Raw genomic sequence first — 12,912 nt, forward strand, 5'->3', positions numbered from 1 at the left:
TCATCTGACAATTGCAACCCCGTAACGACTAAATACACTTTATAAGTATTTGTATATTGAGTATCCACAAAAAAAAATCGCATTTCTTAAAGCAGAATTCTACTTAGTAAGGACGTCCAGATTTTCATATGGCTCGTAAATCATCTTTCCTGGAATTTAAATAACAATGAAATTAAGACTATAAAACTCATTTGCTTAGGTCTTTGCCAGTCTACTCATTTGCTCCTGCTGCTGTGTTTTTGTTCTCTGACCGTCTGTTGCTCACAAATCATTGCATTTACCCGTGACTGGGTGTGAATTATGATAAGGCCCATGCCACACACTTTAGTTTGATGAAATTGTGATGGTTTAAACTTCTAAGAATTAAAGATATTTTATCGCAATATTTCTATTCATTATTTTTTTACATTCTTCTACTCCAAGTTCCACCAACCGCAAGTTTACAAAAATAGAATACACTCTTCTTTCAAAGACAAGCAAAAATTGTGATGGACAATATGCAGCGTCCACAAGGACAAAAGAGATATTAAGTGCCAGTAGAATATATCAACTAATACAATAGAGATTTGTGCAATTCAATATTTCGGTGCTGCAAGCCAACCAATGGGTCTTTCTCAAAAATCTAGTTACGAGATTTTTCACTACTGGACTTTTCCCAGATCATCCCTCCATCCTCTGGCATACAAAAAAGTATTTATCAACAGTCAATGTGGGTCTGTAAACTAGTGAGAAATAAAGAAAAGAACATTATTTGTAGCTTTACATTTCACTATAGCATTAGTATAATCTGTGATACAGACAACAGTGATATCCAGAAATAAACATTTTTAGAAACTATTGAATGATTATTTTAGCATTGAAGGCCTTCAATTGGATGTCATATATTCAGAAGTAAGAAAAAAGGACCTAAATTATAATTAAAATATCTACAAAATTATTTGTTTTGAGATTTAAAACCAAAAACCAGTTCCTGGAAACAAAATTACTTGTGAGAACTTTGTGCGTCTCTACAAGAAATTCTATAAAAACTAAAAAGACTTTTAGCAATACTACACATGAATCGGTAAAGCAATCAAAGAAAGATCCAATGAGAACTATACCTATAGATTTACTTCACCTTGACATTGTTAGAAAGTTCAATGAGTAGTGTCGAGTTGTTCTTCTTGGTTTGGGCACAAATTTACATTATTCAGAGTCAGACTATTCATATATCACAATTTTAACTCTAATTACATTCTTGTAAAATCTTCAACAGCGAGAAAAAGCTCGAAAAAATATTCTTAGTGTTTTAAGGCTTAGTGTATAGGGTTTGTATATCTTGATTCTTAAGTTGTGAAAAATTGTTCTGTTATTTGCAGCAATCAAAACATCATTTTCCCCTAAATCAATTTGTTATTAAAGTTTCAGCAAAATGGAAGAGCTGAAGGAATGACTATTAGTGTTTAAGGCTTATTCTTCTAACCATGTGCAGAAATTCTCCAGTACTCCAAACTGTTCTAAACTAGCACAAAGTACAGTGGGTGCACCGCTAGGCCATGCTAATAAAATTTAATCTTATTAAAATGTTATTAAAAAAGAACTTTAAACTTGGCAACAAGCTTCAAATTTGCCTATTTCAGATCTTAAACTCGGCCAAAAACATTGGTCTGCACCACCTCTTCTAGGTAGATCATTGAATCTTTGCAGGAAGCTGAAGGGCCATATTTGCCGCTAACACTTTGCCAGAGTAGGTGGCCACTTGAGCCACATCTAGGTAGAAATAGGAAGGATAGGTGGAGTGTCAATATCACCTTGGAGAGCTGGTGATAAGAGCTTTTAAAAACCAAATTCACCATAACTATGGCTCCATAATTTGCTTGTTTGAAATGAAAAACAAAGTAAGATTTTGGTTTATCTAATCTTGAAATATTGGCTGAACCCCTTCCTAGTTACTACTTCCCCTGCCACCCATCTGGTAGCTCCTCGACACCACAAATGGATGATTTGCTAGCCACTTAAGATTCCCATACAGATACACTAATTAGGAAACACTTGTCATGCATCCCTTCAAAATCGATCTATGCATTTCCGTTCAGATCTTTGTGGATAAGTCTTCTAGCACTTAAACTAAAGTCATTTAACATTTATTGGTTTTATTTACCACTGAATGGATATTGCCTATAAAGTTGTCTGCCAGCGACAGTGTTACAGTTTACCAGGACGATGAATCTTTGGACAAGAAGCCCTCAAGAGAAAACCTACCAGCTAAGAATCTTTTTTAAAAATACGCATTCTTCTGAAATTTCTAAAAGCTTGCAAGTGTTAATACTAACCAAAAATAGATTAGAGTTGAACGATTGCAGATTGCTCTTCTTTTTCCTCATAAATTTTGCATTATTTATGACATTTTGAAATATTGTTTCCTGTAAAATGCATTGCTGTAAGCTTCCAGCAAGAAGCAATGATATAGAAAAATCATTAGGGTTTAAACCTCTGGGGTTTACAGTCTTGGGTTTATTAATCTTAAGTTGGAACAAATTTTCCATTATTTACACTGTTTTGGAACATTTTGTTTCTGAAAAAGGCAATCTTGTGCTTTCCATTCCTCATACCATTCTAAAATACATTTTCATGATGGTGGAACTGCAAGCAAGAATAGAGAGGCTGGTTTGGCTTTTGCCAATTGGCTATTTCCCTTGTGTATGTTTTCTCCAATCACAATACTTTCCAGTACCACAGCAGGATACTTTTATATTTCCTACATATAATGTAGAAGCTTTTAGGGTTTCTCACTTTTTGGGTATTTAGCTTGCTTTATAATGGTGCCCAAGGCCTTTCCCCTTTTGCTGTTAATGCTGAAGCGGTTGGGATTGAAGTGACTCATGGTGTCACCTCCAAAGAGATCTTACAAATTTGTCCCAAATTATTCCTTGAGGTATGGGCTCTGGAACTCTCCAGATGTTGTACTTTTGGTTCTGAATTTTGATAGTGCATGCAAGTGATTAGAGCAATTTACTCTCAAATTATTTTGTTAGACAGATCCCTTCAAAAGCATGCTAAGAAGTTAGGTGAATAATACGTGGGTCCCCTATGGTATTCAACTAGATGCTATCCAAAATTTAACTAGAAGCTAAGCATGCAGATGCCATCCTTCAACATGGCCCTTGCCATGTCCATAACTCACTTTTAGTTTTCTTCCCTTGGACTAGGGATTTTGTTTTGTCCAGCCACCAAGCCCTTAACATGCCTATGTGGGTTAGATTTTCTAGTCTACCTATGTCTTACTGGTTATTTTTTAAATTATTGCCTCCTCTCTAGAGAGGGTGGTCTATGTTCAAGCAGACAAGTTTATTCAGCCCAACCACAATGCAAGTTTTTTGTGGAAACGGACCAATCTTAAAGAAATTATATATATACAGATTGTCAATGTTGGAAATCTATGTTTAGTGTTCATATTGTTGTGTTTGTTATGAGTTGTTTTAACAACACGTTGAGAGAACTGTATCGAAAAAATTCAGGAAAGGCCCAGTCCTATTAATGTATTGTCTCAAATGCTTTGAGTGAATACAAATATTTATCTTTGTGTGATGCTCTGAATGTTAATATGCAAAGTTACCCTGAGTTTCCGGGACGGGGACGGCAGGGGACGGCGGGACGCGTTTCCGGGATGGCAAATTTTTTTGCCAAATTTGGGGACGGAGGGGGACGGCGGGGGAGGGCAAAGGGGACGGCTATATAAAATATAGGAAAAATTTAAAATATATAGGAAAATTTCAAAATTCTAAATGTTCATATGAAAACATGGATAAAGCATGCATACATAAATTATATTCATATGAAAACAATAAAACATGGATATAGCATGTGTATGATACTATGAAAAGTTGAAAACATTTTAGAATGTAAATTCTGAACATACAACATTGTTAATACTCAATAGACAATATGCAATTATGCATTCATAAATCAGAATTTCAATTCATTCACATTGTCAATATGCATATCTATTATCAATAGACTCGGAGGTTAAATTCTCCCTACTTCTATCAACGCAGTTTCCCCCCATAATTTTCAACGGGGGTTTGGGGGCAGCACCCTCAAGGTGGGGTCAAGGGGCAGCACCCCTTGCGCGCTCCCTATCGCGATATAGGGCAGGGTCGAGGGGCAGCGCCCCGCGAGGCCAAAAAAACTTATTCTTTAATAAAAGGGTTGGGTGTTATTTTTCTATTGACTCGCCGAGTTTGGCAATTTTCTAATCTCTGAGTCAAAATGCCCAAAGGCTACACTGCTGCCATATAGTTTCATTGTCAAAATTATGAATTAAATTAATAAATTTAAAATTTAATTAATGTTATCTTTTAATTTTTAATAACAATTTGAATTAATAAGGGGCCTCTATTAGAAAATTTAAATAAAAAATTGAAAATACAACTTTTTAAATTTTTTTAATATTTTTTAAGGGCCTTAGAATGGGGGACGTCTGGCCGTCCCCGGGACAGATTGGGGACGTCCCAGCCGTCCCCAGCTGTCCCCGGGACGTACGGACGTCCCCCAGAGCTAGGGCAGGTGTCCCCTCGTTTCGGGGACGTCCCCCTCGTTTCGGGGACGTCCCCTCAAAAAACAGGGCAATTTGGGGACGGGGGGAAACGTCCCCTGGCCATCCCCGAAACGTCCCCGGGACAGGGACGGGGGTTTTAAAGACGGGGACGCGTCCCCGGGTAACTCTGTTAATATGGTATCAGAGCGTACTCGATTCTGTGCCTACACTTTGGTTTCATATGAGCCCATTGTGTGTATTAGTAGTATAACTTGGGTTTAACCTATGTAGCCATCTTCCCAAGTTATCCTTGTAGTAGTTTGCCCTAATAGTTGTATGGTGCCTTGTGTTAGGTAGGATGTCTCCAAAGGGTAGAGGTTGTGGGTGAGGTAACCGGATGGGTACTCGACGAAACCCTCGTATTAAGGTTTCTAAAGAGGCCCGTCAGGAGGAGGAAGCCCGGGGTAACAACCAGCCGGGTAATGATAGAGTTCCTCAAATGATCAATGTTCTTCAAGAGCTTCTTGCTCGTTTGGGACCGAAGCAAGAAGACAATCAGCAGGCAGTCTCATCATTCTGATCATCAGGAAAGAGTTGAGCATCAAGACAGAGAGAGAGAGGTCACCTCAAAGGAGGGACATTGTGGTCACCTCAAAGGAGGGACATTGTGGTTCCTGATCAAGATGCCATCCTAGCAAGACATATGAGGGATCTTCTCAGGTATCGACCTCCTACATTTGATGGGTCTAGAAGTGGAACAGAGGCAGAGACGTGGCTACTAGATTTGGGTAGGTGTTTTGCTATGCATTCATATAGCCGTAGCACCAAAGCTAGGTGTGCCATCATACATCATCGTGGGTTTGCTTCCACTTGGTGGCATATAGAAGACCAGAAACTTCATTTGGACATTGCATCAATCTCCTCGGAGATGTTTTTAGAGAGGTTTCATGCTCACTTCTTGTTAGATCACGAGAGACAAAAGAAGGCAGATGAGTTCCATGACCTACGGCAGTTGGCTATGTTAGTTGAGCAGTATGAGCATAAGTTCTTTGAACTTAAGCATTATGCAAGGATAGTGGATGATGAGGCCATGTTTGTGCAGCACTTTGTTAGGGGCCTTAATGCTCGTATCAGCGGAGGAGTTCGGGTTTTCGAACCCAAGACTATGGATGTAGCTATGGAGAAGGCCCAATTAGTTGAGGAGAATTTGTCTATGGCGTTGGGTGGACAATCGAGTGTACAGATTGGCAATGCTCCAGTGTCAGGTTCTCATGCAAGGGGTACTCAGTCGCAGGCAGCAGGTTCTGCTAGGAGTCACCCTCCATTGCTCAAGGGTGGACAGCATCAGTAGAAGAATATTTTCAGGGTCAGAACTATGTTTGTGGTGGTGGTTCTCAGGTAGAGAGGGATCGTAGCCGGCAGCACCCCAAGCGCTTTCATACTACTCAGCCAACACAGAGTTCTCTGCAAAACTCCAGTAGTCCAGTGCACCCTCAGCAAGCAGAGGTTTCAGTATATGAGGTTGCTTCACTTGTGGGCAGTGGGGTCATATTGTCGTACATTGCCCTCAGAAGTCAACATAGATGTCTGGGCAGAGACATGCAACTTCGGAGCCTACTGTGGGAGATGCAGGGAGATCTCACCGAGTTTTTGCAGCGGTTGATAACCGTCAGGCTGAGCACCAAGGTATAGTTGCGGAGACTTCAGGTGGGATAGGTGGACATCTTTCTCTGTGTTGTTTGATTCGGGAGCTTCAAATTCTTTTATATCTCTATCTTTAGTGGAGCAATGCGGGCTCTCGGTGGCAAAGCAAAACGATAAGTGGCAGGTTGAGTTAGCTACTGGTTCCAAGGTAGCTATGGATTCTCTGGTTTGCAGTTGTGTGTTGTAACTACAAAAAATTATTATCTCTAAGTTATCTAGTTAGATGGCTAGATTGGTTAGATTCTCTAGGGTTTTCTAGGTGGGCATTACAAAAAGGTACAAACATTCCTAACTCACCACAAGGTAAATGAAGAGGCACGTTGATTAGTGATCAAGTTGTGAGGCTACTCTTTTGGCCCTTTGGGAGACGCCACCCTTAGAGGAGGCGTGAGTATAGAAGGGGCACATCCCTTCCATCGCAAGTGGAGAAGAGATATATATACATGTCGTGAATCAGAACTAGGGAGCATCGAAGGAAAATAGAAGAAAAAGCTCCGATCGGTGGATTGGCAGCAAATTGTTATATTGTGCTGCCAATGGTATGTCTATTCCATAATTGTTACAAAATTTATGCTTCTTTCTATGAACTATTCTGCAGTTATATATGTAATGTCCCCACTTTGAAATTAAAATAAATAAATATATATATAAAATAATAATAATAAATAAATAATAATACAGTTGAAAATATATATATATATAATCCATCCATCAAGGCATAAAGACTTGCAAGCATCCATGTTCTCTTAGTGAAACAACTCTCTTACATCATGCTAAACCGATTTACCAAAGCAAAGGAATATCGACTAAGTATGAGTCAACGACTTATATATTAAACAATATTGATCAAGGTCATTACTAGACAACCATTATTAGACAGCGATTACTAAGAAGATTAAGAAGGAATTGATTAAATAGTCTAATTGATAAATTGTTATCAAGAGGTGCATATAATAATGAAGAGATACAATTAAGGAAAGACGACTCCTTTGAAGGCAACCATTCCCATGTGCAAGGGATAAAAAGTCAGTCATGGGGGGAAAACCAAAAATGCTATCAAATTAGATAGAAAAAGGAATATTGTGATCCAGAACCAAGGAGTTGGCACTTAGGATTCAGACAGACCCATCCTTGGAAGTGTAGAAATCTGAAGCATCCTAATCACAATGACAGTGTGAAGGACAAATACAATCATAATCAGCAATTCATTCTCTCATTAATCTGCCTGTGGAGAGAGGGAAATTACAGTTGCATAGTTCCAAGTAATATTCAGAAACCGCACCATACACATTGCATGTTTTCCAAGTAACCATCAGAAACGGCAGTCTCTTCACTGTTAGTAATTAAGATCATTATCGGCATAGTTACATTGTTAAGTCAGACACAGCCTTATAGTTTTATCGCTATAATATAAGGAAGGAGATTCGAAACATACTTTATACAGTAACATATCAGAACAATAGTTGCAGATCAGATATTGTTTAAATGGCAAATCAAACCTATCATCCTCATTATAAGTAACCACTTCCATTATCTATCCCAGTTTATGATTCCTAAAAATTGAGTATTGGTTAAGATTCCTAAGTTATCCTAAAACGGGACATTACAGTGGTATCAGAGCATGTTCCTGCTCCCCTGAGGAAAAAGGCTGCCAGCTTGGATTAAAGAAGAAGACTCTATGTTTCAAACGTAAAGAACCATGGAGCTATAACCATCAATGCAAAAGAGGACAAATACATATGATAGAAGAAGGCTATGATGGAGAAACATCCAGTAAGAAATCAAGGCATTCTTAGTGAATGTCAGGGGCATTCTTAGTGAATGCCAGGAGCATTCTTAGTGAGTGCTAGGAATATTCTCAGTGAATGTTTGGGGGCACTCTTAGCAAGTGCCAGGAGCATTCTTAGTGAGTGCTAGGGGCATTCTTAGTGAATGCCAGGAGCATTCTTAGTGAGTGCATTCTTAGTGAATGTCTGGAGCATTCTTAGCAAGTGTCATGAGCATTCTTAGTGAGTGCTATGGACATTCTTAGTGAATGTAGAAGGATACTCTTAGTAAGTGCCAAGAACCTAACAATATGTGTTTCCGTCTGTATGCTCCATGTTTGCATATGTTTGCCCTGTGTTTTATGTGCATTCTCTGTGTCTGTTTCATGTCTAATGTATTTTCAGCATGTTTATTCCATGTGCATTTCCAAAGTCATTTCACATTAAGAATCAGTTTGAGCGCTCCATGACCATTGCTTGAGGACAAGCAATGTTGAGTGGGGGAGACTGTAATGTCCCCACTTTGAAATTAAAATAAATAAATATATATATACATAAATATATAATTTTTTTATATACATAAATATATGCAAGCATCCATGTTCTCTTGGTGAAACAACTCTCTTACATCATGCTAAACCAATTTGCCAAAGCAAAGGAATATCGACTAAGTATGAGTCAATGACTTATATATTAAACAATATTGATTAAGGTCATTACTAGATAACCATTATTAGACATCGAATACTAAGAAGATTAAGAAGGAATTGATTAAATGAAGTCTAATTGATAAATTGTTATCAAGAGGTGCATCTAATAATGAAGAGATACGATTAAGGAAAGACGACTCCTTTGAAGGCAACCATTCCCACGTGCAAGGGATAAAAAGTCAGTCAAATCATTTCCAACCATCATCATCGGGGGAAAACTAAAAATGCTATCAAATTAGATAGAAAAAGGAATATAGCGATCCAGAACCAAGGAGTTGGCACTTAGGATTCAGACAGACCCATCCTTGGAAGTGTAGGAATCTGAAGCATCCTAATCACAATGACAGTGTGAAGGACAAATCCAATCATAATCAGCAATTCATTCTCTCATTAATCTGCCTGTGGAGAGAGGGAAATTACAGTTGCATAGTTCCAAGTAATATTCAGAAACCGCACCATACACATTGCATATTTTCCAAGTAACCATCAGAAACGGCAGTCTCTTCACTGTTAGTGATTAAGATCATTATAGGCATAGTTACATTGTTAAGTCAGACACAGCCTTATAGTTTTATCGCTATAATATAAGGAAGGAGATTCAAAACATACTTTATACAGTAACATATCAGAACAATAGTTGCAGATCAGATATTGTTTAAATGGCAAATCAAACCTATCATCCTCATTATAAGTAACCACTTCCATTATCTATCCCAGTTTATGATTCCTAAAAATTGAGTATTGGTTAAGATTCCTAAGTTATCCTAAAACGGGACATTACAATATACATTTATAATAATGTCTGAAATATTCATGAAGATATATATATAGATAGATATAATGTTTGATCAGACAAATAACAATATTAGAATGTAAATCAGAAAGAACTCCTAAGTTAATAACAATAAGAAGAATATGTTTATATATAATACTTGTTACTACTGTCAGTATTTAAGAAGTTGGGGATTGAGTTGTTTCCAAAGAGGGGCAGTCTAAAGCCTATGGATGATGGAAAGAACATACTTAATGGAGGGTGATGTAACCCTAATGACCAAGACCCTTTGTGCACCGATGTTATAGATTTAGCTGGATAATTTTTGTTATAAATGTTATAAACTTTACGCACGTGATTATGTAGATATTTGTTTCCATTTTATTTTTTTGGAGGGGGAAGGGCGCGGGGTGTTGCATTTGATGTAATGATTGTTTCGTTTTAGACCACGCGATATTTCGTTTGCCAGCTTAACCAGATTGTTTGTCTTTTGAGGCAAGATGCCATTCCGTCCACACTTTTTGAGAATGGGCTGTATTTATTTACCTTGGTTAATATATATGGATCTATTCATCCCAAATAAAATAAATAAATTACAGAAAAACAACCAAAATAAAATCTCCTTTCATGTGTACATTCTCATAAACAGTCAAACAAAAAAAAGAGCTGATTTACAACTTACTGCTCAAACTTTCAAATTCAACCAGCAGCTGATGAAAAATTAAATAAGGTTTACGATATAAAGCTTGAGGCTAAATATTTAATCACCTTAAATTTGAAATTACTAAGACCGGTTCGAACAATTTCAATTTAATTTAAGGATTTAAATCTAGAGGTCTGTACACTTGAATTTTAGACAGATTTTTCATTACTATGAACATTTTGAGAGTTATAATCTCTTTTATAATTTTTTTACCCTAACATGCACTATTCTTAATAGTAAAAATTCAATACAACAATCAATAAATGACGATGAAACGGAAATCAATTAGGGTTCCAGGATTTGAAAAGTATGCACCTGCAACTTTCTTTTTAATCCATTTTTCAACAAGCATTCCAGCTCCAATGCCTGCAATTACGTAGGCTCCGTAGTACAGAATAGCGTTGGGAAGCGATTTGCGAGGAAGAAAATAATAGTCAGGAATCTGTCTTAGTTTTCTTCGCCTTCTAATGGGTTGCGATTCAGATGCTAGAGTTCCTAATTTTTTCCAGTCTACTACGTCATCTTCAGCCTCTGCTTCACTTCCTATCGTAGATTTATTTTTGCTTTCATCTGCTTTTACTGGTTCTGGTGCCGCCATTGATTGATTCAAATGGCCGATGAAATGAGTTTGTTAGGGGTTATGAATTTCATTGAGGCTTTATGAAGTTAGTGTAAAGGTTGCGCGCAATGCATTATCCCCAACATATTCAACTTTCCTTAAATTTAAAAATTAGTATATTTATATTTTAAAAATATATGTAAAATATGTCGAGATATCTTATAATAGAAGAGAATTCATTAAAGTTATACATGCAAAAAGTTGTGAATCTAGTTGGAAACAAGTGGCGAGGATTCTACTTTATTTGGAGTAATAAAATAACACCTCCACAAAACTGAAACATCACATATTTCATGCATTTACTTGTCATTTGCATGCCAAATTGTTTCAAAAATTGATTTTTGTTCACGGACATTTTGATGTCATTGTAGATGCCTCTCGGCATAACAAGTGGCATGATTTACTACCATGATTTTTCCATAGGGAGAGGTGTCAATATCTGCATGGGTCCTAAATCTGAACATGTGATGGTATTGGGGTGGTTAGGGGTCCACAATGGTGCACCTGATCACCTAGTACGTGTCTCCTTTTTATCCAATGATCAATTATTTCAACCCAATGATAAATCAGATTTAATTTGTACACATATTGGTTAATATTTGATTTTAATACATATATTAATAGAAAACATTAAGTACAAAACAAAGCAGTCAAACAGGTATGACTAAATCAATCAACAATTGTTCATAACAATGATAGCTTCTATCGTGCACATTAGTGGGCCCTATGCAGAACTCATACGTACCCACATGAACAAAATTTAAGCAGACCATTTATTGTCAAGCTGAGGTGCACCACCCTACTTATAAACCAAAGTATCAAAAATAGACTGCCACATGAAAGACCATCCACACAAAACAAGTCCACCATAGGTAACTACACCCTACAACTAAGACCACGTATGCCTACGATTAGATGTCCAAGTCCACACATTTTTGGGCCATTTGTCCCATCTATCCAGCTCTACAGCACAACAACCGGTCACCTCGACACACATCTACTAGTCACTTCACCACCTCTCCCATCTACATCCACAACAGAAAATGTATAAGGCCACCATATTCCATTAAAAAACAATCAACTCAAACATAAATGGCGAAATCAAATTGGCACTGCAAATTTAATCAACATTCAAAATTCAAAATGGCAAGAGTATAGACATTAAAGAGGCCACCTAAACAAGTAATACATTTAAAACATAGAAAAAATTAATGAAATCATATCATTTGAGTCACAAAGAAGACACAGAAGGCATCAAAGAGAAGTAAGAAGGCACAAAAGGCATCAAATAATTGGAAGAAGACACAACAAGCATCTAAGTATTTATCTTGTTCCAATATATAACTAGTCTTATTGTTAAACCCTTTCTTTCCCCTTTACGTTTTGAAGGAAATGTTCTTTCTTTTCTTTCCTTACGGAAATGTTCTACTTATTATTTCCTTGATGTTCCAATATTGCAATGTTTACTTTCTTAAAGTTTGTCCACCAGTTTTACAGTCTTCACGAATAGGCACCTTTGTTATTTCCTTCAAGTTGATATCCCTTAAACCCTTACTATTTTACATTGTCGTGGTTTATTTAGTTACAAAACATCCCTACTGCTTCATTTCGTTTTCGGTTTACCCTTACTGTTTTACATCCTTGTGGTTTAATAAGTTCCCTTCATCCATTACTTACTATTTCACGTCCATATCTAATTATAGTCTTCATTTTCTTACTTACTCATGGTTTATTTAGTCCCTTAAACCCTCACTGTTTCAAGTAAATGTCCTTTATATTGTTTCCTTCGTGTTCATGTTATTTTTAGTTTTCTAAACCCTCGTTGTTTTCAAGTTTTGATGTTCATTTCATATTCTATTGTTTCTTTACCCATTGTTTTACATCCTCATGGTTTATTTAGTTCCCTTCACCCATTACTTATTGTTTCACATCCATATCTAATTAGAGTCTTCATTTTCTTACTTGTTTAGACCCTTAAACCCTCATTGTTTCAAGTAAATGTCCTTTATATCAAGTTTCATTCATGTTCTATTTTTAGTTTTGTAAACCCTTACTACTTTCAGGTTTTTACGTTCGTGTATATATGTTCATTTCATGTTCTATTGTTTCCTTACTTATTGTT

General features: G+C 36.9%; 1 protein-coding gene across 1 annotated transcript; it reads right to left on the reverse strand.

The window, feature by feature from the left end:
- Nucleotides 1–354: 354 nt before the first annotated feature.
- LOC131053346 (uncharacterized) lies at nucleotides 355–10,870 on the reverse strand. The gene is made up of 2 exons (XM_057987946.2): nucleotides 10,487–10,870; nucleotides 355–675 (listed from the first exon to the last, which is right to left on the reverse strand). The coding sequence occupies exons 1-2, from the start codon at nucleotides 10,767–10,769 to the stop codon at nucleotides 623–625; spliced, it is 336 nt and encodes a 111-aa protein (XP_057843929.1). The 5' UTR covers nucleotides 10,770–10,870; the 3' UTR covers nucleotides 355–622.
- Between the last annotated feature and the right edge of the window lie 2,042 nt (nucleotides 10,871–12,912).

This window comes from Cryptomeria japonica, chromosome 3 (assembly GCF_030272615.1).
Source record: "Cryptomeria japonica chromosome 3, Sugi_1.0, whole genome shotgun sequence".
NCBI lineage: Eukaryota > Viridiplantae > Streptophyta > Pinopsida > Cupressales > Cupressaceae > Cryptomeria > Cryptomeria japonica.

Coding starts and splice junctions, on each gene's coding strand:
- LOC131053346 (XM_057987946.2), bottom strand. CDS start 10,769: ATGGCGGCACCAGAACCAGTAAAAGCAGATGAAAGCAAAAATAAATCT. Junction 676..10,486: donor GATTAAAAAGAAAGTTGCAG/GTGCATACTTTT, acceptor TTTGTATGCCAG/AGGATGGAGGGATGATCTGG.